This window comes from Nomascus leucogenys, chromosome 7b, assembly GCF_006542625.1.
Source record: "Nomascus leucogenys isolate Asia chromosome 7b, Asia_NLE_v1, whole genome shotgun sequence".
NCBI classification, from domain to species: Eukaryota; Metazoa; Chordata; class Mammalia; order Primates; family Hylobatidae; genus Nomascus; species Nomascus leucogenys.
The window spans coordinates 61394978-61422064 of NC_044387.1; the positions used below are offsets into that span (position 1 = coordinate 61394978).

General features: G+C 33.4%; 1 protein-coding gene across 2 annotated transcripts in view; it reads right to left on the minus strand.

Annotated features, from left to right (window-relative positions):
* Positions 1-907: 907 nt before the first annotated feature.
* CLGN (calmegin) overlaps positions 908-27087 on the minus strand; it is a 33610-nt gene continuing 7430 nt past the window's right edge. Inside the window, exons 2-16 of one of the 2 annotated variants that reach the window (XM_030816178.1) lie at positions 25791-25943; positions 23436-23509; positions 22724-22782; positions 18867-19008; positions 15252-15333; positions 13626-13818; positions 12121-12310; positions 9431-9544; positions 9158-9308; positions 7162-7377; positions 5910-6035; positions 5540-5699; positions 3954-4054; positions 2589-2635; positions 908-1425 (exon numbers count right to left, since the gene is read on the minus strand). In XM_030816178.1, the coding sequence (XP_030672038.1) occupies positions 1335-1425; positions 2589-2635; positions 3954-4054; positions 5540-5699; positions 5910-6035; positions 7162-7377; positions 9158-9308; positions 9431-9544; positions 12121-12310; positions 13626-13818; positions 15252-15333; positions 18867-19008; positions 22724-22782; positions 23436-23509; positions 25791-25934 (1890 nt within the window). In that variant the 5' untranslated portion in view covers positions 25935-25943 and the 3' untranslated portion in view covers positions 908-1334. Of the gene's footprint in view, positions 1426-1793; positions 2636-3953; positions 4055-5539; positions 5700-5909; positions 6036-7161; positions 7378-9157; positions 9309-9430; positions 9545-12120; positions 12311-13625; positions 13819-15251; positions 15334-18866; positions 19009-22723; positions 22783-23435; positions 23510-25790; positions 25944-27087 lie in introns of those variants that run through there. The other variant, XM_003258140.3, reaches the window with a different exon arrangement.

Here is a 27087-nt window from a genome sequence, read left to right on the forward strand (position 1 = left end):
TGAAGGATATGAACAGACACTTCTCAAAAGAAGACATTTATGCAGCCAACAGACACATGAAAAAATGCTCATTATCACTAGCCATCAGAGAAATGCAAATCAAAACCACAATGAGATACCATCTCACACCAGTTAGAATGGTGATCATTAAAAAGTCAGGAAACAACAGGTGCTGGGGAGGATGAGAAATAGGAACACTTTTACACTGTTGGTGGGAATGTAAACTAGTTCAACCGTTGTGGAAGACAATGTGGCGATTCCTCAGGGATCTAGAACTAGAAATACCATTTGACCCAGCCATCCCATTACTGGGTATATACCCAGAGGATTATAAATCATGCTGCTATAAAGACACATGCACATGTATGTTTATTGTGGCACTATTCACAATAGCAAAGACTTGGAACCAACCCAAATGCCCATCAATGATAGACTGGATTAAGAAAATGTGGCACATATACACCATGGAATACTATGCAGTATTCCATAGAAAAGGATGAGTTCATGTCCTTTGTAGGGACATGGATGAGGCTGGAAACCATCATTCTCAGCAAACTATCGCAAGGACAAAAAAACCAAGCACCACATGTTCTCACTCATAGGTAGGAATTGAACAATGAGAACACTTGGACACAGGAGGGGGAACATCACACACCAGGGCCTGTTGTGGGGTCGGGGAAGTGGGGAGAGATAGCATTAGGAGATATACCTAATGTAAATGATGAGTTAATGGATGCAGCACACCAACATGGCACATGTATACATATGTAACAAACCTGCACGTTGTGCACATGTACCCTAGAACTTAAAGTATAATTATATATATATATAAACAAGCTTTAAACAATCTTTAGAAAAAATGTTCACATGCAAGAGACTTCCCAGGCAAGAAGGTTTTGAGTAAAAAAAATTTATCTCCCGAAGTAGTAGTTTACCTTCAGAAATATTCTCATCTAGGATTATTACACTGCAAATGCAAAGTGAGCTAGAGAGGGAGAATGCTTGCAAGATGTGTTCAGTTCATATTAAATAAATACAAAGTACGGCTAAATACTATGTATTAAGATTTTCTACCACCAATTTATAGAAGTTCAGAGTACAGCAATGGAGTAAATAACTTACTTTCTTTTTCAATTCACCCTTTGAAATAAGGAGTGAATAGTATTAGTGGCTATGTTTGACTTCCTTCAGTAAAAGCAGAAGCTAGAGACTTATTTTCCTTATTCATAAGTTCTAAATTTACCTACTGGGGAAGGAGTTGTATGGGAACCTGTAATAGTTTAGGGCTTGCCCAAAGATGGGGTATGTGTACATCTATGAAGGAATCCAAAATCTTACCTAACATGCAGAAAGTTCTCTAGGTAGTTAGTATTCAAGTAGTTCTGTGGTCTCAAAGATTTAGATCCTCTTCCAAAGAGTCTAAACCTGTTTCCCAGACATAAGAATTTCATAAACAAAATATTTTAAATGGAACAACACAGCTCCAATTTAATGTAGTCTAGTGACATGGTAACTGCTTTAAAAAGAAGAGCAATAATAATAGTTGCTCCTATTCATCTCAGTGGCAGCTTTGAAGCTATTCATAGATGAGATGACAGACTTAAAATAGATTGAAACTTGTCAGGAAAAAAAAAAAAGATACAAATACAAAAGCATTCCAACCCCACTGGAAACAAGAAAAAAATATATACATATAAAAGCATGATGAATTGAAATCAGCCATTAGAATCTCTTAGTAATAAGGAAAATAACATAAAGCTTCCCCAATAATAACCTGTTAAATAGGGTATTCAGGATGAAAAAATATTTAAATTTTATTTTCAATAGCAATGTATGCATAAGAAATTTTGTGAATGGGGTAAACCACTCTGGCATAAAGCAACTACAAAAACTTGAAAAAAAATCTGTACATCATTTTGTTTTGATAAAACCCATTATCTTTGTATTCAAATGTAACATATGCTGCAATAGAATTCAGCAATGAACAAAGCACGTCTTTAAAGGAATCTATAATTTAAGCGAACAACTCACTGTAACTATAATTTGACACAAACTAGGTAAATGTGGGTCATATACAACACTTTCAATTGTTGATGGAATAAAACAACCATACAGAAACTTTATTGCATTTAGCTCTGTACAACACAACACATGCTCACTTTTATTATAGAACTACCAGTTATATTGTTGTATAGCCATTTAAGCGGAAATTCCAATAACTGATTTTTCCAATAGCAATGAAGCTGCTACATGTTATTTTGTTCTGTACAAACCAAAACTATCTCCAAACAACTAAAACTGTGTAACTCTAATGATATTAATCTCTTAGATCCGATATGTAATGTGCCACTTTTGTTCTAAATTCAAAGACAAGGTAACTTCAAAGTTGCTTTTTTTTCCCTCTGAAATGAAGGACTAAAATAAATGTCTGAAAGAATATAATGTTGCTAGATATAGAAACAGGATGTGCAGACTGATTAAAGTTCAGGTCTGGCATGCTGATTTTTACAATGCCAAACATCCCCCTCAAGAATTAAAAATATTTCAATCTAGTTTAGTCCTTTCGTACTCGTCTTTTGCGTACTGACTTTATGGGCCCATCTCCAGATCCTGTGCTCTCATCTGCTTCTTTCATCTAGAAAAAATAATTATGAAAAGGTTTCTTTTAGTATAACACATAACTAGTAGATAGTAGTAAACAGTATATTTATTATTCTCTAAAATATATGTGCTATCAAGTGCTATTATGAAGGTATTATATGAAATAAAGTTATAATTATTTCTCAAGGCTATACAAAAATCGACGTATTCTAGCTCACTGACACATACACATAAGAAGACAGAGACTGAAAGATGGAATTAAGATAGTTTTGAAGGTACACAAAGTGTTTTATAAAGTAAATGTAAATAGAATACATATTCAAGTAAATGACTGCAGGTATTATTTTAAGAAAGTCACAGCAGAAACAATGATTATTTAAAACTTGGCTCTGGAAGAAATTCTCTTCACCTAGCTCTCCCTAAATATGGATATTCATACTAAATAATGGTCTCCAAAGTCCCTATAAAAACTCAGAGGGCAGGAAGACCAGCAACCAGTATGTGTACTGATTAAACATGAGGAAAGACTGAACAATAATTGCAAATTTATTTGGAGAATTTCTTAAAATAGATAAAATACAAAATTTACTTCATCATATGCAAGAGCAGGCAGAACTGTACTTTTATCCTACCTACATAGTTGGAATGTAATACGTTAGGATGGTGACTCTGTGGGGTAAGGCTATGCATCTCTTTAAGGGCCAGAGAAAACTGGTTTTTGGTTTATGCTGGGTTAAAAAAAAGAAAAAGAAAAAGAAAAAAGAAAGGTCTGGCTCTAATTATACTCTGGATTTCTCATTCCATAATAACTTACAAAAAAAAGCATTGTGCAAAGTTCCATTTTATTTAAGGACACAAAAAGAGGTAGACTAATAAGGGGGGAAAAGTTCATTAAAGATTTGAGAAAAATACCCTATCAGGCAGATAGTACTCAACTACCCAATGAATGAAATATTTCAAAACATGAGAGTAAAATGTTGAGACAATAAGGATGTTTTATAACAGCTATAAAAATTATAATAATGATAGTTATCTTTTAAATATTCAAACAATGTGTTTATTATGCTTTTCAATAGAATTCCAATGAGAAAGTCATAATTTTGGATACATGTATTCTATCTTTATATTTTGTAAGTCACAGGCTTGCTCTATACTGTTTTACTAGGCATTGAGACAATATATAGTATTTTTCTTTCCTTCCTTATGGATATGTTTTAAAAACAATATAGAGACTCTTATAAAAGCTGAGAGAAATATGGCAAAAATTCTTTCATAAACCAGATTGGTGCTTTTATTGAAATAACTTTTTATGGATAACAACTATACATAGAAACCAGTTTATTTTCTGTTACCTCATCCTCTGACCCAGACTTATTTGATTTATTACGTTCTTCTTGCCCTTTTATGATTTCGATTTCTTCTTCACTCTTTTCCTCAGGTTCACTTTCCTCTTCTAGAATACAGATTTTATTAAAAGCAAAGACTCAATAAGTTAGAATTTTGCTACTGAAAAGTATTAAATACAATAAAGGGGATTTATTTAAATTCCAAGATTTATTCCAAGATTTAGAAGCAACTTCTTCCATTCAAAATTTTAAAAATTATAAATACTCATATTATCATATTTTATAAATGAATCCTATTTGAGTTGGGGGACAAGTTTAAAAAAATTCTTAAGCATTCAGTCTGTATGTAATATGAAAACCAAAAAATAATCATCTTTCCTGTGTTCCTGTCTTGGAAAATACTTCCTTTAATTTTTGGTGATCTTTTAATCTTCAATACGTTATTTACTTATGTTTGTTCTCTGTGGACATTATCATGCATTTTTTCAGTTATTGACCCTCCTTAGGATTCCGTTTAGCAGAACCTCCAACTTTTGTCATCACTATTAACCAAAAGATATTAAGTGCGTCCTAGGAGCTATATAAAGTAAAAACTCCTACCCCACCAAGAATGGGCTTTGGGGAAACGGAAGCTGAAAAATCAACTCTACTTCTTCCATGTAGTTCCAATGTGGTATTACATGTATAGGTGAAAGTGGTGAAAGTATCTTTATACAAACAGACCCTTCTGATACTTGAATGCCCTCTGAATAAGGCTGATCCAGACATCAATATACTAAGCACTAAGAAGTTACAAAAATAAGGCTGAAAACTTACAGCCTGAAGTATTTGTCGTTTTAGATACCTATCCTAATACACACATGTACATGTGCATGTATATGTGTGTGTGTGTATATATATATATACTCTCTTAAAAATAGACACACATGTGTTTTTAAGTCAACTGTTTCATCAAGTGAGTTAAATATTGTGCTTCAAGACATTTGGCTTGGGACACTAGGCAAATCAATAATTTTATTTCTACCTCATGTAAGGAGGTCTCAGTGGAGAGCCACCAAAGGGTGACTTCAGTTCTAACATCTTCAAGAGTTTAATATAGGGTGGGAAGGGGATATAGGTTCAGCAATCCTTTCAGAAAATTAATTAAATTATTTCTTCTATATGATAAGCATCTGATTAACAATAGCCGTTGGAAGACTTGGTGTTAATTTTGTTGCTGCAATCACCTGTTTTATATGTATTCCTTTTCTACAGAGGCCATGATACATACCCTCTATCACCCTCCATCTCATCTTCTACACTCCCAGAGCCAAGAAACACTCTTGCAAAAAGCTATGGCCTAGGGATTCATAACTGCTAGGCTCTCCAGCAACTGAACACTATTTAAATCTCCTTCCTAGAATACAAAAACTATAAACAGGGTGGCTGCTCAAAGGACTATTACTCCTTCTTGCCACAGTCACATATTCTTGGGAGATTCAGATGTATAAACTTGATAATAAACAAATGTAACACCTAGTTATTTTAAGGCATTATACTGTTTTATGAGTTTTACCCAGAGTCTCCATTATAAATCACTCTCATCGTCTTACCTTTTTCAAGCATTTCACCATCATTTTGCTTTTTTTCCTCTTCCAGGTCCATTGATTTTTCCAGGGCTGCTTTCTCTTCCTTTCCTTCTTGCTCTAGTACTCCTTTTGTTTGTGGTATACATATGTCGGTTTTTTTATACGCTGTATCTTTATATTTTTTCTGTGGTAGTTAACATAAGTTATTTTTACTAAAGGCAGAGTGCTATTTTGAAAGTTTTTTTGCAATAATTGATAACATACATAATGAACTATCAGTAAAACTTATGAGACATTTAGTTTGTTACTTTAAGAATCACTTGGTTAATTTATAGAACTCCTAAACAATAAGAAATTTGGGGGAAAAAAGTTGACGGAAATCCATTTTCTTTACCTTTACTTTTCTTGGCCAACAAAATGAAGTAATTAATGCTATTGGCACTCCTGCTGTCACAAGATAAATCAACCAAAGCCATGGATGCCCTTCAGCAGCTGCCATTAACTGTTTTAATACACCAGGCTATAGATGAGATAAGCATAAAAATGCAATTCAGATTTTACAAACCTTTACTGGGTAACACAAGATACAAAAAAACTTATTTACTCAGGCATTTTACATTAAGGAGTGATGAACTTGTAAGTAAAAGAAGTTTCATTTTCCCACCTTATACTTTGTAAAGTCTAATTTAATTATTAGCATGCATCACTGAGTGAGACTTGACAGCAGAAGGTATGTTATGACAAAAGTGGAAACTTCTAACATACTGGCAAGAAAAATGGTAATTTTCCTTTTTGGTAAATTTCAGAATAGAATTACCTTTTATGGATGTATTACCTGGTTTATTTGAAGTGATCATTCATTCTGTATTCTGATCATTCATTCTGTACTTTTAAAGAACTTATTAAAAAATCATACCTCAGAATTGTTTTCCTTTTTATATAAACACATTTCACACACAAGACCCTCAGTAAGGATATTATTTCTCTTATTAAAATAAAATTTAAAAAATCAAATGTTTTAGTTACAAGAGGTTCAAAACAAGAATCCCTCTTTACCTACTCTTTTGATGATTTTTCGCTAGTGACCCAAGTAACCAAATGTAAGGTAAGAATTTTTCTTTATAGCAACTGAATTTAATGATACATTTTCTAAGATGCGTTGTGTTGAAATATTTAGCCCAACCTTTTCCAAACAGTGTTAAGGTTTTGGGAAAAAACTGGAATAGAATTTAATAATGTTAAAATATAAATTCTTTGTACATTCCTCTAAGTAAAAAATAGTTAAAATAAATAAACAGTAATATTTAGATTATCATTATCACTTAGGCCTTGAACTGGCAAGATGACAAAGATATTAAGTAGTCTTCTTCTATGAACAGTAAATAAGCATTAAATCCCATTAGTGATATTATAATTTAATGAATAAAATCAGGACTTACATATGCATATATAGCTCATAATGAAGTAACATAAAAAGCAAAATATTCTGTCTACATAAACTTATTCAAACACATTTCCTTGGCATTTAGTAATTATTGAACATTTATTTGCATTTAAAAGAGCCATTTGAATAACCTACAACCAAGACCAAATCTTATTATTATTATTCATAGTTATATCACTACTGCTATTGGTCAACACCATACCTCATTAGCATTTGCTATCATTATTTTCCATCTCCAACCATCTGCAGCCCAGTGATCTGCTACTTCCTTTTCTGAACAGATAATAAAATTATCAAAGTAGATATCAGAGGTCATAGACCAAAGCTCTAAACCAAGAGCACTGAAAGAAGTCAGAAGAAATGGATGATCATCTTCAAAATAATCTGGATTAGGAATTTTTCGAGGACTCCAGATTCCCTGGAAGAAAAGTAATTGAAGACATTTTCAAATAAAATAACTTCGTTATAAATGCTGCTTAATAAGTAGCTGCTGTTGAATGAAATTTGCAATCCCAACTGGAAAAAAGAGAATTTTAACTGATATTAATTCATTAGTAATATACTGGATATAAAATCTTGTTTCTTTATCCTGTGTACACAATGTTCCCTATGAGTGATACTAACTTTAAATTCTACAAAACAAGGAAAAGGGAAAATCCAGTACAAACAGAAACGTGAATAAATTTCACAATTTGTCTACTTTGGACAAATTTTTAGATTTAGTACATTTATTCATTGCAAAATGTTATTCAAGTTGTCCAAATCAGAAAGATCATTGTATAGCAAAAATGGAATTGCTCCATCTAACATGTACCCATGACAGATATCATTAATCAGGTATGGTTGAATCTCAGCACAACTACTCAACATAAAACTTCCATTAGATCTCAAATGATTAAACTGTCAATTAAATCAAATACATTCAACAATATCATTGTTCACTGACTCACTCCACCATCGCATATATGTATTCTGGGCCAGGCACTATGCCAGATGATGGAGACATACATGGTTCCTGTATTATGGAGTTTAAAGTCGAATAAAAGAGACAGACATTAAACAAAAAAATTTACCGAAAGAAACATTTTGTGTTAAATGCTTTTAATAAAAACTACAGTGAGTAATTAGAATATGAAACTGCATATATATACTGTTAGAACGTATTCATAAATAATTACAAAGATAAAACTAGAGGGTTAAGGGAATACCACAGAAACTTTTAATATAAAAAGCTAGATACACTCAAAAGATGTCGATTGATATCAGAAAAAAATCAGGGCTGGGCTTGGTGGCTTACTTCTGTAACCCGAGCACTTTGGGAGGCCGAGGTGGGCAGATCATGAGGTCAGGAGTTCCAGACCAGCCTGGCCAACATGTGAAACCCCGTCTCCACTAAAAATACAAAAATTAGCCGGGCGTGCTGGGGTGTGCCTGTAATCCCAGCTACTTAGGAGGCTGAAGCAGGAGAATCTCCTGAGCCCAGGAGGCAGAGGCTGCAGTGAGCCAAGATCGCGCCAGGTGTTTTTTTGTTTGTTTGTTTGTTTGTTTTTTGAGTCTTGCTCTGTTGCCAGGCTGGAGTGCAGTGGTGTGATCTCAGCTCACTGCAATCTCCACCTCCAGGGTCCAGGAGATTCCCCTGCCTCAGCCTCCTGAGTAGCTGGGACTACAGGCACGCGCCACCATGTCTGGCTAATTTTTTGTATTTTTAGTGGAGACAGGGTTTCATTATGTTGGCCAGGGTGGTCTCCATCTCCTGACCTCGTGATCCACCCACCTCAGACTCCCAAAGTGCTGGGATTACAGGCGTGAGCCACCGTGCCCGGCCAAAAATCAGAATTTTAATAATACTAAATAATAAGTACATCAATTAAGCACAGGCATTAATTACTAAAATGTACAATGTGAGTCTATTTGATCAAAATTCACTTCTTATATTTACTTCTAAAATAGAACTTTATTTCAAAGTGAGCATCAACTGATAATTAGGGAAGAATATAGTATGAAGTGATTTATTTCCCCAGAAAATTAAATAATTGATGCTCTACTTTTAAAATATAAATTAGTTGGGGTCTATTTTCTTTGACATCTTAAAATTAAAAATGGAACTTCCAAAAGTTAACATAGGTAATTAGATATTTAAACAGAAAAGATCACAACATTTTTAACTTCACTAAATAATTGGAACAAGCAGTTGTTACCTGGTAGTTAGGATTATCTACCAGAGGAGGTCTCCATACTCCTTTGTATTTTGGGTTATCTATCATGGGAGGTTTCCACTCACCACACCCAATCTGACATGCTGGATTAAGAATCTGAGGTGCCTCCCATTCTCCTTCCATGTCTTCATTCCTTAGGATATTAAAACAAAGCAAATATAGTAACCTCAAGTCACAGATCAGTCATATAAACTAGTAACAAAAATGCATGTAAGAAACATTTGAAATCGACATTTGAAGATGAAGAGTGCTTACCAGTCATCAGGTTTTTCAGCATTAGGATCAGGGATAAATTTCGGTTCATCATCAAGCCAGCCAGCAGGTTTAACAACACTTGAATCTTCTATTTGGGCAGGTTCACTTTCATCCCTGTAAATACAACGTTTTATATTACTAATTATTCAAAAAGTTTAAAAATGCATATCACAACACTCAGAAGATACCATAAAATTATTTCCCTCCCTTTTGTTTGTGCCTGTTATTTGTCCCCATCTACCACCCACCTAAATCTTCTGCTAACTTGCCAATTTTTAGTACATATTCCCTGTTGTGCTCTGTGCATACATGCACACACGTATACATTCTTTTTTTAATACAAATGATGGCATTCTATACATAATGTATTAGACCTTGCTTTTGTTACTTAAAAACTCAGTCATTCATCAACAAATATATATTGCATGCTTACTATGTGTCAAGACTGTTCTAGGAGCTCCATTATTATTATTTTTTTCTTGAGATGGTCTTGCTCTTGTTGCCCAGGCTGGAGTGCAATAGTGCGACCTCGGCTCACTGCAACCTCTGCCTTCCGGGTGCAAGCAATTCTCCTGCCTCAGCCTCCAGAGTAGCTGGGATTACAGGCAGCTGCCACCACGCCTGGCTAAGTTTTTGTATTTTTAGTAGAGATGGGGTTTCACCATGTTGGCCAGGTTGGTCTTGAATTCCTGATGTCAGGTGATCCACCCACCTCAGACTCCCAAAGTGCTGGGTGCTGGGATTACAGGCACGAGCTACCATGCCCGGCTGGAGCATATATATATATGGCTTCATTCTTAACAGTTGCATAGTTTTCTACTTGAGGATATACCATAATTTATTTAGCTTATCTCCTCTTGGAGGACATTTAGTGTTTCCAAAATTTTACTATTATTAACACAAACAATGCTATAGTGAATGTCCTAGAATATATGCCATTTCTCATCTGTGAAAATATAATTGTTAAGAGTATGGACATTTTAAATTTTGGTAGTAGCATCCAAATTACTCTCTATAATGGTTACACTCCATTTCCGGTTCTACCAGCAGCATGCAAAAGTACCTATTTTCTCCTGTCCTTGCGAAGAATGTTACCAAACTTTTTGATTTTTGCCCATGTGGTAGGTGAAAAATGGTATCTCACTGAACTTTGAATGTACATTTAGTAGCATAAGTGATATACAAAAACTATTTTTTCTTAGATCATTACCTTTATATTAAGAAATTAGCTCTCCATTAGCTATATGATTGAAAATATTTTTTCCTGGTTCTTGCGTGTTTTTTGCAATAGTTTAGGGAGGGTTTTTTTTTGCAATATACATATCATTTATTTTCATGTAGTTGAACTTATTTTTAAAGGATTCTTGGATTTTATGCCATATTTGGAAAGTTCTTCCCTATTCCAGTATAATTTTTAAAACTCTCCTTATTTAATTCTAGTATTCTTATTTTAAAAAGAACACTTGGGCTGGCATGGTGGCTCACGCCTGTAGTCCCAGCACTTTGGGAGGCTGAGGTGGGCAGATCATGAGATCGGGAGTTCGAGACCAGCCTGACCAACATGGTGAAACCCCATCTCTACTAAAAATACAAAAATTAGCCGGGCGTGGTGACGCACGCCTGTAATCCCAGCTACTCAAGAGGCTAAGGCAGGAGAATCGCTTGAACCCAGGAGGTGGAGGCTGCAGTGAACCGAGATCGCGCCACTGCACTCCAGCCTGGGTGACAGAGCGAGACTTCATCTCAAACAAAAACAAAAACAAAAACACTTAGTAAATTCTAAAGTATATAAACATAAAGTATTGAACTACTAATATAATTTTCATCATTACAGAAAGATACAAATTTTAAACAAGAGGCCACTTCATGATTTTCCAAATGAGTTACAAAATAAACAGAAATAATCAACTCTGCAGATGTACAGATGTGTGCTTGCCTGATACCAATGTCATCTTGAGTTTCTGAGTGCTCAGAGTAACCAAAAGTTAAAATTTAATGGAGCGTTTCTTTTAGTACTTTGTAAAACAAATTCTAACACATTTCAACAATCAGAATGAAGTGGTTATATGTGGTTTCTCTCATTTAAGGGCAAACATACTCTTTTTTTTTTTTTTTTTTTTTTTTTTTTGAGACAGAGTCTCGCTCTGTCACCAGTCTGGAGTGCAGTGGCATGACCTTGGCTCATTGCAGCCTCTGCCTCCTGGGTTCAAGCAATTCTCCTGCCTCAGCCTCCCGAGTAGCTGGGATTACAGGTACCCGCCACCATGTCCAGCTAATTTTTGTGTTTTTAGTAGAGATCGGGTTTGGCCATGTTGGCCAAGCTGGTTTCGAACTCCTGACCTCAGGTGATCTGCCCACCTTGGCCTCTCACCCACATACAATAAAGATCAAACTAGGAATGAAAATTAAAGCACTGGTATTTTGGATTTGTGAAATTTTTTATCCACAGCATTGAAAACATAAAAAATAAACATATATTGAAAAATGCAACATAATTATCAATAGAAATAAAAAAAATTAACAGGGAGGAAAGTGTAAAATCTATTTTAGAAAATATCTTACCCAAAATACTAAAAATAAGTAGTTCTGATGTTTAAAAAAAAAGCTTCATTGGTTGTAAACTTCACTTATATGTTGTTTCATTACCTAGTTATGCCAAATAATGCTTTGCTACCGAATTATTTGCTTACCAGTCTTCTGGTTTGATGGCAGAAGGATCAGGAATTTTTGCTCTTTCATCCCATTCCTCAGGTTTTTTATCATTGGGATCTTCAACTTCTTTGGGAGGGTTGATAGGAGGAACCACATCCTCTAGGAGGCTTCCTTTGTTTACAACTGTTTGATCAACTAACACCTCAAATGTGTCATCTGGTTTCATCACTAAGGACCAATTTAAATATATTATAGTTATCATTTTGATAGACACTTTAAAGATAATCTTCTAAATAATGTAACTACCCTTAACTCCATGGGTAAAACTTTTTTCCCAACCAGAAATAGAGGAATAACCAATGTATTGAACCAATACACTAAATCACTAGATGTATTTCCTAAAGATAAAATTTTGTTTTAAACTCCATTTTTTATAATAAAATGCTCCATTACTTCTCAAATAAAAAATAATACCAAATAGCTCTGTTTTGGAGCTCAGAACAAGTCAGCTTCACTCTTTTATAGCTACAAAATACAAGCTGATCTTTTTCAGCATTTAATTTTTTTGATACAATCTTAAAGTGCTGTAAGTACAACACAAAAAATTAATTTATTCTGTTCTAGTAATATTTTCTCATTATTTCTACAGTTTACTTGGTGTTCCCCAAAATGCCTAGTTTTATTTTTCAATTATTTCATAAAGATGTTTATTCTATCACATCTGATATTGAAGATGAAACAGGCATTGCCCTAGCAGACAAAATTAATGTTTCTACAACTGCAGCATTTGGGGAAAAAGATTGAAATACTTTAATCTTGGGTGGAGTTGAGACATGAGAAAGGAAGCCGATAGGGCCATTTCAAAATGTCCTATTAGGTTCCAATATGCTCTGATTTTGATAGTGGGCTGACCAGAGCTCTACAGCCATTATACTTGAGAATGGGAGAAACAACTCCTTATAATGTCCCTCACCCCCGTATATATACAAATTCATATTTACTTAAGTATATTAATATATGGCTGCTCAATGGTTTTCCTTTCGAAACATGCCACAACCAACACAAGATAGGACATAACAATAATCACAACTAGCTACAGAATAAAATCTAAACTTTTTAGTCTGGCATTAAAGTCCTATTCCTTTTTATTTTCTAGTTTTCTGTTCTGGCCTCTTCCTTTTTATTTTCTAGTTTTCTGTTCTTACAGCACCACTGTTACAACGTCTAAAATGTCCTTTCACCCTATTGTCTTCCACATTCTATCTGTACTTCAAGACGAGTTCAAATATAATCTTTCCTAGTTTTGTTCCAAGTTTCTAAGCTGGAAGTAATATTGCTTGTGAACTCTTAGCCGTGCCTCGTCTCTCTTTCTTACATGGCACTTTATTTTCTACCTGTGCTGTCATTATATCTGTCCTATTTTTGAAAAAGATAAGCGCCTTCAGGATGGGGTGCATGTTTGTTTTCTTGTAAAGCACTTGCCATGAATATATCAATAGTCAGCAAATACTTTTGAATACATGAATGAATTAAAATGGTATACCAAGGGTATAAAGATGAGTCTTCCTGTCTGTAAAGAACTTTTTAAGGTCTACATCTGGAGGTTTGGCATGTTTCTCTTCGAAAACTCCAGTTTTGGGATGTTTATGTCTGAAGATAAAATGAAGTTTATAATCTTCTCCACATTTATCTGGTCCAAACATAATGATATAGGATGTTTTATCATAAAAGTTGTCCTTCAAAGAGAGAGGAGCGTTGACATTAGTCCAGAATCACAGAGTATTTCATGAATTTCTGTATTTTATCCAATGGGTAGAGTTTACAAAAATATATTAAATGGTAATTCACCAAGAGCTAGCTATTTAATACAAGTGAAAATAAAGGACATGGAAAAATGACAAATTTTACTTCAATATAGATTTTCTTAAGTACACACTACTTCCTGAAGATGTAGGACAGAAGCTGAAAATACTCTAGCAACATCATAATATGCTTTAATTCTCTATGTAAATCTATATTACTAATATTTTATTGAGAGAATTAGGCATTAGAGGAAAGCATATTTACAGCCTTAAGACTAAAATGATTACCCATTACTATTATTTAGGAAGATACCAGAAAATGACCCTCTGAGCACAAGATGAAGAGAGATTCATTCAGACATAAAAACAGACACGAGGACATGCATTTCTCTTTATTTGGCATGGCATAGTGGTTAACAGCATGAGGTATGGAGTCAGATACTGGGGTTCAAATCCTACCACTGCCTCTTAAACTAGCTGTATGTCACCCTGAGTCAAATTTTTTAATGCTCTCTGCACCTCCATTTCATCACCTCTGAAGTATGGAGATGATAATAGTACCTACCTTATAAGAGTTCTTTAAGGATTAAATGAATTAATCAGATAAAGTGCTTATAGAAATACTTGGCATTAGATTTTTTTGTCATCCTACCTTCAAGTGTTCATCTAAAACAAGAGCTTCAACGTATACTACAATGGCCTCTCCTTCACTTGATCCTAATAATAATGAGTAGTACATGAAAAAGTCTTCCATCCACATTTCATAGCTTATGTACAGCCATGTGTTCTGAAAAATATACCTCTGATGTCTCATGTATCACATTTCTGTTACATGCAGAAAGTCTGAAATAATCTTTTACAGGAGAAGGCTATAAGAAATATCCCCAACCTTCCAATGGTCCTAATACAACCTCTTAGAAGTATAAAGCTACTTCATCATGAAAAGTTTTTAAAATTAGTTACTTTCTGTGAGTTGCTAACCCCTTTTAATTTGGTTCTTTGGCCATTTTGTTTCACTGCTTCACTTTGTTATACTTCTCTAAACAAACTTAAAATCTTATTCTGTAAAGAAAATAACTCTAAGCTATATTTCAAAAGAATTTATAAGTACCATGTAGTTTTTGTCCTACAGACATGGTAAACTTTTTCATGTTGTTAAAGATTATAAAATTGATGCCTTAAAGTAACACCGCTTTATATAAAACTTGAAGGCAAATTGTAAGAGCTATATAAAAATTCACGTTGAAAAAAGATATCTACAATTCTTTTCAATTTCAGTTGAAGATAAAATTTTCAGTTTTATCAATTGTTCCTTAAAAATACTTATTAACTTTAATAAGGTTTTCTTAAATATTAAAATATCATACCAGAATCAAATCATCAGTGTCTGCTAGGAGTTTAATGTATGCACCTCCACAATCAATACCATCTTGAAAATTTACTTCATATCTGAATAAAGGGAAAAAGAACCGTACTACTGATAAATAAAAATTACTAATTGCTCTTTAAAATCTAATGTTATTATTCTCAATTCATGTAAGTATAAATTTTTTTACATTATCAGAAAGCTCATCTAAAGCATGTCTACAACCTATAGGAAATAAGCAGAAACGCTTTTCTACTACTCTAATACAAGACACATCATTAAAATATTAAAAATAGAATGATTACAATCAACTGCAGACGAACCAATCAATTTGTTTAAATTTTTTTCCATCAAAACTGATAAATTAAGAATAAGATACTGTGACTAAAACTACAACAGGAAATTTCAAATTCTGATAAGGTAGGCACTATACTTATACTTTATAAACTAAAAACAAAAAGGCCGTAAGAACGACAGCTACAGCAAGATTTCTAAGAAATTGCTAATGATCTTAGAAACCTAGAGTTCATTACATCTTACCATGTGAAATAAGTTGTACATTTAATTAAATAGCTCCAGCAAAGAGATTCATGATCTCAATCAATAAGCTGGATTTCAGACCTAAACAGCCAGGAGATATGGGAAATTTTCTCTGTGTAGTATAACAGCTAAAAGAATGAACACGAGAGTCTCTTATGAATTTACAACACAGTGTAATTCTCAGCAAAGTTTTTTTTCTTTATTGGTAATTTTTAAAAGCAAATAGCCTTGCTACAGCAATGAGGCACAGACTTACTGACGAGATTTTTTTTGTTAAATTAATGAATTATATGTGACAAAAATCAACGAGGAAATGGCTGACAAACAGTAAAAACAAAAAAGGTTATGATTTCATTAAATGAATTAAAACAAAAAGACATGAAAACTAGAGAAACAACCAGAAATAATGATCATTTTAATAAAGGACTATAGTTGTAAATGTTTCTGAAAAAATTTAGTGACAAGAAGGTAAAACATGAGAGCATACAAAATTTTAACTGTTTGAACTCAATTGGTGTACATATTTTGTATTAAAAAACAGAGGAAACAAAATTTTAAGTATCTCTGATTTGAAAGGGATGATTTTTCCCTATACTTTCTACCATGCTTTATTTCTTAAGCTATCTACAACAGTGCCTACAAGCATGTACTTTAAAGTCAAAATGACCTGAGAGTTATTCTTGATTCTGCCACTTACTCTAGTGACTCCTTGGGTAAGGGCAAGTCATTTAAGCTCTAAGTCTCTATTTGCTCATCTATAATATGCAGACATGGCCCATACTTACACCTCAAAGAATTGTTATGATGATTAAAGGATATCATGCCCAATGAGGGGCAAATACATGCTCAAAATTCTTCTATGATAATCAGAAGGAAGGTATTCTTTTGTTCTTTTTCGTTTTTTAAATAGAGGACAGTTTGTTTTCCTCAAAGTCTTTATTTTAAGGAATAGCTGACAAAATTTTGTTTTTCATGGAACTTAAGTATTTGAAGACTATAAGTAGAAGACATGGTACATGATATGACTTAAAGGTCACTGTTTTTAGAAAAAAAATTAAAAAGATTTTGCTTTATAATACGTTATCTGAGGACAGAGCGCTCTGTAAAAAGGTAAGAACTGGAAAAAACAATTTTGTACAGTGGCTGCATAAATGTAAACATAGTTTCATTGTTCCATTATGCCTAGATTCAATCACTTTGTCCATTTCTTATACTGCAAACTTTCAGAGTTTTCAAATAATTAACTTTTACCTAGTATAAATGATTCACAATGGATTAGAGGATCAACAAAACGTTTATCATACAGCTGGACTGCTGCTAAACTTCTAGTCATAGGAAAACCAAGGACATATGCAGAGTATATGGTAACCTTAATTTTTTCAGAGTATCATTTCTCAAATTGTTCCATGAAATAGCAATTATTGTTGGGTGGGAAAATAAACTTATGTGATCAAATGAGTTTGGGAAACACAGTAGCAATGCTGAAAACAGGTTTTCATATGTAGAACTTCTCAGTCTTTAATGAGCTAACATACTTCCTTTTTTAAATTTTATTTTTGTTTATTTATTTATTTATTTTTGAGACAGCCTCGCTCTGTCGCCCAGTTGTCCAGGCTGGAGTGCAGTGGCATGATCTCGGTTCACTGCAAGCCCTGTCTCCCTGGTTCACGCTATTCTCCTGCCTCAGCTTCCCAAGTAGCTGGGACTACAGGCGCCTGTCACCACACCTGGCTAATTTTTTGTATTTTTAGTAGAGACGGGGTTTCACCATGTTAAACAGGATGGTCTTGATCTCCTGACCTTGTGATCCACCCGCCTTGGCCTCCCAAAGTGCTGGGATTACAGGTGTGAACCACCGCGCCAGGGCTTTACTTCCTATTTTTTAAGTTAGGATATTCTTCATCTTCAATTATATGCATGTATATTAACATGTACACAATTTGGGAAAAGTAGCTTTATAGTAAAGTTATGTTGTAAATCAGCATTTATAGCATTTAATATAAATATTTTCATTTTATTTACCCCATTTCATTTTATCAATATTAAGAGGAGACAAACATTCACTCTCCTTTGAATTGTTTTTAAACATATGAAAGACTGCTATTCAATTCTTGGTCCTCTTTTTTTTTCTTTTTTTTTTTGAGGCAAGATCTCATTCTGCCACCCAGGCTGCAATGCACTGGTATGACCTTGGCTCATTGCAGCCTCGACTTCCTGGGCTTAGGTGATCCTCCCACCTCAGCCTCCAGAGTAGCTGGGACTACAGTCAGGCACCACCATGCCTGGCTAATTAAAAAAATTTTTTTGTAGAGTCGGGGTTTCGCCATGTTGCCCAGGTTGATCTTGAACTCCTGGGATCAAGCTGTCTGCCCACCTAGGCCTCCCAAAGTTCTGGGATTACACACATGAGGCACCATGCCAGGCATGGTGGGGAGGTAGAGAGGTTGAAGGAAAGGATTATCTATGAGAATGTGACCTTTAAAAGGGGTCCATGCTTGAAAGACACTGGTATTCATAAACATTTATTTTTGAAATAAATTTTCTGCCTTTGAATCTTATCACTGGTTTAATAGCAATATTTATGATTCTATTCTGAATATATTAAGTTTAATATTTGGATAACAAATAATTTTAAGAGTAAAACAAAAGTGGTGATTTTTATTATGCATTATATAGTTTATGGCAGCAGAATTGTATATATTACAGTATATATCACATAATTTTTAAATTTTTTTAAGAGAGCCAAACTATTTATTCCTCATTTAGTCAAAACAAGCACTCAGACCAAAGGAAATATACTGCTTAATAGCCCACATACAACTCCTTGAAATAAACAAATATAAATATTAGTACTAGGCCATAAGAATGGTTGATCTTTGTATAATTTTATCATTTACCTGCTTTTCATTGAAAGCATGGGTATGTTTGTGTGTATATGCACATTTGTGTTTTAACTAAGTGAAACAGAAAAGGAAGATCTAGATTTTTACATCCATTTTCAAAATACAAGCTATATTCAGAAGCCAAAGCTAATACAAAATTCAGAAAAAGTATCCAAAAACATAGCAACACTTACTGAACTATCAAGGGTTTATCAGCAAAAATGAAGGGTTTTGCTAATACAGCAGCTATTGCATGATGCTTTGCTCTAGATTTTAATACCAGTCCTCTGTCACCAGGTACCTGGTTTTCTTTCAACTCTTCAATTTCCCATCTTCCTAAAAAATAAAGCAAAGCAAATTAAACTAAAACAGAAAACACTGACCTAAGAATTATTTATCAGCAGTTGTGAACAATAATTTTTTCCCAGGAAGGCTGACTTGGGAAAAATAAAAATTTAAATCAGGAAATATCTTCAACTATATATGTATGCCTGCTCATTTATCTTTTTTTCTATCAAAGAATGATTTCATCTTCTTAACTAAAATTGTCAAAACTAATAGCAAACACTATAGTGTCTAATTAAGTCACTCTTAAAGCTGAATTAGTTTGGTTTTTCTATGAAAGAGTTTTTAATCAATGAAATTATAAAGTGTGGTTTGTCTTAATAGGGTATGTCAATATTGTATTTTTAAAATGACATACTTAAAACTGCATATGACACAAAGAGCATCCTTAACACAAAATGAGTAGTCTATTTATTTTGAAATGCACAATACTCATCAGCTACTTTTCTTACTTGCAGCAGTTATTGTAAAGATTTAAAGTTCATTTTGAAAACTGCATGCTTAATTCACACAAACCCTTCTCAGGCTACACTAATCAGCTCTCAGGACTTTTGGCCAGGAAGGCAGCATAAGCACTAAGCTATAACAAGACAAACTGAGTTAGGCCTTTTCTGGGTTACGATTTTCCATGTTAAGATCAGGACATTCCTGAAATTAGATTATGGGCCACATACAATGCAAAGCTAGGTGGGCTACCTATAGCCCAAAAGTTATGTGTTAGACTTTACTCTTTCACTGGTTTTAGAATAGAAAATCAACTTATATTAATTTGTGTAAAATCTTGTTTTGAAAATGATAGGTATTGCCCATTCCAAGAAAATTCGATTCGGCAAAAACTATTTTCCAGTATTGTGTCAACTCAAAATATTCATTAATGAGCACTTTTGAATCACAAATGCTCTTATATCATTTTGTTTTCTTTCTAAGAAATATAATGCAAGAACCAGACACAGTCTTAGAAATCAAAGAGGGGTAATTTTTGGTCTATAATTGTACGTACATTTTTAGACTTTTAAAAATGTGTGGGTTCTTATTAAGTTTCCAAGTTTCTTTTCTTTCTCCCCCAATTTAGTCATATTATATTTTTTTGAAAAAGATTAATGTACTTGGTTTTCTTTCTCTCACATTGATGGTGAATTGTATTAGCACTAACTTGTAGTTTGCCCCTCGCCCCCTATAGAGGTCTTATTTTAAGAAGTAACAAATTTATCTGCAAGTCCTAGCCAGAGCAATTTGGCAAGAGAAAGAAATAAAGGACATATACATTGGAAATGAGGAAGTCAAGCTATCACTGTTTGCTAATGATATGATCGCATAACTAGAAAACCCTAAAGACTCATCCAATGGACTACTAGACTTGAAAAATGAATTCAATAAAAGTCTCAGGTTACAAAATCAATGTACACAAATCAGTAGTACTGCTACATAGCAACAACGACCAAACTGAAAATCAAATCAGGAACTCAATGACTTTTACAATAGCTGCAAAAAAAAAAAAAAAAATCCCTAGGAATATTCTTAACGGACATGAAAGATCTATACAAGGAGAACTACAAAACACTGCTGAAAAAAATCATAGATGACACAAAAAAATGGAAACACATCCCATGCTCATGGATTGGAAGAATCAATATCATGAAAATGATCATACTGCCCAAAGCCATCTACAGATTAAATGCGATTCCTGTCAAAATACCAACAACATTTTTCACAGAATTAGGAAAAAAATCCAAAAGTTCATATGGAACCAAAAAAGAGCCTGAATAGCCAAAGTAATCCCAAGCAAAAAGAACAAATCTGGAGGCATCACATTACCCGACTTCAAATTATACAAGGCCATATTATCAAAACAGTATGGTAGTGGTCTCAAGTAGACACACAGACCACTGGAACAGAATAGAGAACCAGAAATAAAGCAAAATACTTACAACTAACTGATCTTTGACCAAGCATACAAAAATATAAATTAGGGAAAGGACACTCTATTTAATAAATGGTACTGAGAAAACTGGCAAGCTACATGTAGAAGAATGAAACTGGATGCTTACCTGTCACCTTATACAAAAATCAACTCAAGATGGATTAAAGACTTAAACCTAAGATCTGAAACCATAAAAATTCTAGCAGATAACACCAGAAAAACTCTTCTAGACATTGGCTTAGGCAAAGAATTCATGACCAAGAACCCAAAAGAAAATGCAACAAAACCAAAAATAAACAAATGGAACCTAATAAAACTAAAAAGCTTCTGCACAGCAAAAGAAATAATCATCAGAGTAAACAGACAACCCACAGTGTGGGAGAAAATATTAATAACCTATGAATCTGACAAAGGACTAGTATCCAGAATGAAGAGACTCAAACAAATCAGCACGAAAAAAATTAATCCCATCAGAAAGTAGGCAAATGACATAAATAGACATTTCTCAAAAGAAGACATAGAAATGGCCAACGAACATGTTTAGAAAATGCTCAACATCACTAATCATCAAGGAAATGCAGATTAAAACCACAATGAGATACTACGTTACCCCTGTAAGAATGGCCATTATTAAAAAGTCAAAAAACAATTGGCATGGATGTGGTGAAAAGGGAACATTTATACACTGCTGGTAAATTAATACAGCCTCTATGGAAAACAGCAGGGAGGTTTATTAAAAAACTGAAAGTAGATCTACTTTTTGATCCAGAAATCCCACTACTGCTTTTTCTGTGCATATGGTGGTGTCCTTTTTGGAGTAGATAAGCATATATATACATATGTATATACACACACACATATATACACACAAATATGTGTATATGTGTATATATTTGTGTATACATGTATATATATGTGTATATATATGCACAGGGGATTTGCTGGGATGGCGAACACCACGCAAAGGAAGACATGCAGGTATGATCTTTATCTTACACTAAACAGAAACTATGAAAAGGAAACAGACAGCTGACATCCAACATGCTATCTGTTTTGCTGTTGTGATGTAACTGCTTATCACAGTCTGATTGCAAGGCCACATGTTTATGAGTATGAGGTCCTCTGAGAAAGAAGAAATTATCACTATCAGTCACTGTGAGAAGAGGCTGATCTTGCTTCAGCATATAACAATCAAGGAGGCTGGTTTTTAGACCACAAAGAAGAAAATATTTGGTCATACTCCACGGTAGTCCTATTAGGGAAGACAATATGACCCCTGCCTATGGGACATTTCTTTCTAGAGCTAAGGTTGAAGATAATCCTATTAGACACCCTATGATAATGGATATAGACCTGGAGATGAGGATTCCAGACGTAGCCACATATCTTGTAGCTCTCATTAGTTATCCTCTGCTTTTTACTTGCTAGGAGAATCTTACCATAAATTATAATTTGATCTAGGTGTGTCTATGCTTGAGATGAAACCATAGAGACAGCAGTAGCCTGGAAAATACTGCTTCAGGAAATGCAAAAGTCTAACAGCAGTAGAGTGAAAATTCAACTGTTCAGTTAGAAAACTAGATTAACTGGCTTAAGAGTGAGATTCTCAGAAATAGTAAAGGGTTTTTCAGAAATATTGAAGAGGGACAAGATAAAAGACTGAACATTTTATTGTGAGGCAGGGTGGGGGACTCCAGCCAACACAATTTAACAAAAATATAATCTCAAAGGTTAGTGAACTCCAGGCCATACTGGTTATATCTAATACTTAAATAAATATTTTACCATCGTATATCGAAATTTCCTCATCCATGTCATCTTTCTTTGCTTTTGATAAGACCCATCTGTAAATAAAGTCGAACATACATATATGTCATTAACAATAAAATCAGCAATTTATAGATACAATGCCTACAGAAACACAACAAAAGATCACCCAATACAGTCACTTTTCATTCAACAATAAATTCATACTTAGATGCTAAATAAGGATGCCTACACATAATCCTGAAGGGCTAGGGTTAAACCGAATTTGGAATCTATAATTTACTAGCTGTATGATCACAGGTAAGGTACAAGAAACCGAGGTTTCTTTATCTGTAAAATACGGATTAAATATGGTAATTATCTACTTTTTTAAAGGACATCTGACACATAATAATCACTTTAATATTAACTTTTGTTTTCTCCATTATTTAGAGTAGAACAGTACTCATATTTGTGTCTGAACTTAAGTGTTAATATCTGTCCTAGAGAATAAAGAAATGTTATAAATTTCATCTTTACATTCAGAATTAGTATATTTTCTTTGAATAAATAACTATTCAAATTATTCTATCAATTACAAAAATATACTAAGTACTGATTTACATTGTCAATTAAACTACTTTAAAATTTTTTATAGATCTGTAGTAGAGGTAATTTTCATAGGCCAAAACCTAATAACTTCAAAAGAGCTAATAAATCAAAGAAAACATTCTCTTGAATGAATACTCACCCAGCCAACCTTCCACTATCAAAAGTTTCTGCAAAATATACTTCTCCTATAGGTTGAGGTGTCTTATATTTAATCTGGAAAAGAGATTTTCCAAGTCTAAAGTTATTCATTTTCACAAATATTTCAATTAAATAATCTTCCTAGTGAAGAACATAGTATGCAATGCACATGCAGGTAATACAGATATGAGGTGACAAACTCAAATAGGATACAAAACTTTGTATCCTAGTAATGATAAGGTACAAGAAAATATAAGAAATATCATGATGACAAAAATACTATACATACAAACAGTGGATACACTGACCCCTTCAAACACAGAAGGAACAAAGGGACTCTGACAAGTGACAATATTTATGGATAAAACTCTTTGGGAGCAAAGGAAATAGCATAATGAAAAGCATGTAAGATGTAGAGCTTAGTAAGCACATAGGCTTTTAAAATTAACTCTTAAGTTTTACTGTTAAGTATCCTAAAAGATAATAATATAATTTTCCAAGATTAGGAACCCAGAGAATGAAAAGATTCTATGGAGATAGCACTGCAAAGCAATTATCAACAAAGCATTGTTTCAAGTGCCTTTGAAGTGTTAGCTGTTAGAGTGGCAATAATGATGATGGTGGCAGTGGTATTGCTAATGATATAGTGGTTCCTTTAATTCTCATAATATTTCTATGGGGGAAGTATCATCAGTAACCACTTTATATATGATGAAACTGGGACAGACAAAGTAACTTGCTTACCGCTGTCCAGTTAGATAATTGTAGAACTTACACATAAAGCCAAGACTGTCAGGCTCCAAAGCTCATACATTTTTACTACATGATACAGAATTTACCAACAAAATAATTTAAAAGAGTAAAGACTGATAAACTATCAAAAGATTATTTAAACTGAGGACGAATAAATAAAAATTTGCCTAAAGTAATAGGTTAGTCTGGATCCTCTCAGAATCACCTTGTTGTGATTGTATCTGTATGATTAGTGAGATTTCTTCCATTAGGCTTTAGGGGAAAGGGTGCAGAAATACTTCTTCTATTTTCACTGTCCCTATCGCACCCTGATAGTAAAACACTTCCTGTCTGTTTAAGGGAGGAAAATCAGTAATTACACAAAATTCCACATAATTACTGACAGGGTCAAGATTCAGCTACCAAAGCTGCCAATCTTCTATGAAGTTTACTGAATTACAACTTTACTGTTCTCTATATTTTTATAGATTGACAAAATGGGCAATGGTGTCACAAGAGGCTTCCTTCTGATAGGCCACCCCTAAAACCAGTTTATTTTGCCCTTTATTTATACTTCACCCTATGTAGATTACTCATGCTATAAAATTGGAAGCATCAAAAATCATTCTTTCCCACTTCTTATCATATTCTCAAAGTATCACCAAATAAGTCGAGTGGTAGTTACCTGTCAATTTCTTTGAAGTATTAATATTAACCTTCAAAGACCCTGTAGTAACTGTATCCAAGTCAGTAATTATTAGTACTTGGAGTACTTACTTTCTGCAGATTATAGAACTAGGCTTTAAAAAAATTGTCCCTACAGAGCTTAAATTTAACGGGCGAAACATACTATTCATTTTAAACAGTGAAACAACACATTTCCAAATGAAAAATTCTTAATAAGAGGAAATGAAGTAAAGAAATCTGTAACAACTACGTATTATTCCCTTTGACGCTTCAAACAGTAGCTGGCAGAATACAATTAATGCTTTCTCACCATCAAAAATATTTCTGATTATCACAACGTTAGATATGAATATTCCTCAATATAAAAGCTCTTATGTATCATCAAGGTATACGAAAATCCCTGCAATTTCTCAGACTCCTGTTAATCACTACTTCAAAATACACGTTTTAACAATGCTGAGACAGAAACACGAGTCAGGTTTACTAAATGCCCATCCTTCACCCTCACTTCCTTTTCTAATTCATCCTCCTTCTTAGCATTTTCTTTTCTCAGAGAAATAAAGACAAATACTTTACTTCTCGAAGAATTGCAAATTATATGGCCTTTTATTTGAAAAGATCTAGCAATGTCAGAAATATGAATAAAAACCTTACTATTAGCTTAGTTCTCTTTAATCAGTGACAAACTCCTGTTTTGATAGTGAAAACCTCCCCAATATTTATTTGTTTAAGAAACTGTGCTAGGTGCCATGAGCAAATTTCTGAATTACATGGGCACTCTAAAAAATAAAGTAATAAGATATTTAGAAAAAAACCAATGTTTTTCTATCTATCTCTGAAATGAAGATTATTTGAACTGAAATGAATCACCAGAGGTCAATCACTTCATTGTACTACATAAAGGAATAATTTATAATTCATTTCTTAATAACCATACCTCTGAGGAAAGTTCACCTTCATTAACATCAATTTCTTCTGAATTTTCTTCAAAGTCTTCCATCTCAACATCATCATCCATAAATTCTGCATTAATTGAGATGAACAGAAGACCCAAACATAGCCAAAAGTCTTGGAAATGCATATTGATTATCTGTGAAATTAAAAGTAATTAGTGAAAATAAAGTTGTGAAAATAAGTGTTAAGTATATGTAGAAATAAATAATTTCTCCATAATAGCTCCTTTATTCTAGGATGGCTTTTAAAACAAATCACTGACAAAATTATTTAAATTATGCTTTGAGCAAGTGGAAATACAAACTTCAAATCTTGTAGGAAACAGATTCTATAGATGCAGGCCTTTGTCCAAAAACAAAGAGCCAATGGCACAAAATCTAAAGATAAAGATGATAGTAATTATCAAACACAAATAATATGTAGACCTCTTTAAAAGAAAAAGTATCATGATTCCTAAATGTTCACTGAAATTGTTTTTATTATAATGTTGCTTAAGTGTATATAAACATAAAAATGGAAATTTTATAATTATAAAACCAAAATACATTTATATATACATGCTGAGAAAAGATACAAAAAATTTTTTATCACAAATTTAATGTGGTAGTGTTTTACTAAAATCAAAGCACAGTCAAAAGATCAAACAAATATAGGGCTTATTGTAATCAGGTAGACTGCTATGGAGAAAGTTCTTTTGCGTATATAATTCCTATAGTTCTATGATTACATAATTACTTACATATTTATGGACAAAGACAACACAAAAATGATGGGTGCTGTCATTAATTAGAATTTGATCTCTCTAAATCACAAAAGAGGTATAACTGGGATAGGAAGTAAATGTAAAGGGATCAATTTGACACAATGAAATAGGCTTATTTCCTTAATTTCCTAGTTATTGGCACAGAAATTTGTATATCTGCAAATTGCTTATTAATTGTGAACTCTAAAAGCTTCATTATTCTAAAAGTCTAAGAGCCTTCCATGTTACGTAGTAAAAGGCACTTTGCTTGACTTGCTATTAATCATTTTTGAGCAAAATAAAAACACATAAAATAATACTAGTAATAATGAACATTAATATAACTTTAGACCCATATCCTCTCTTTCAAATGAATGTATACTTTAGGTTCCAAATAATTAATGTGTTGAAAAAAATACATTCTAAGTGCTTTGTTTGAGCTCTGGTGTACTGGGCTGCCAAGGAAGAGTTAAGAGGAAGCCAAGCAGGCAGTGCTCTATCTGGAACTCTACCCTTAACTCAACCAGAGCACACCAGT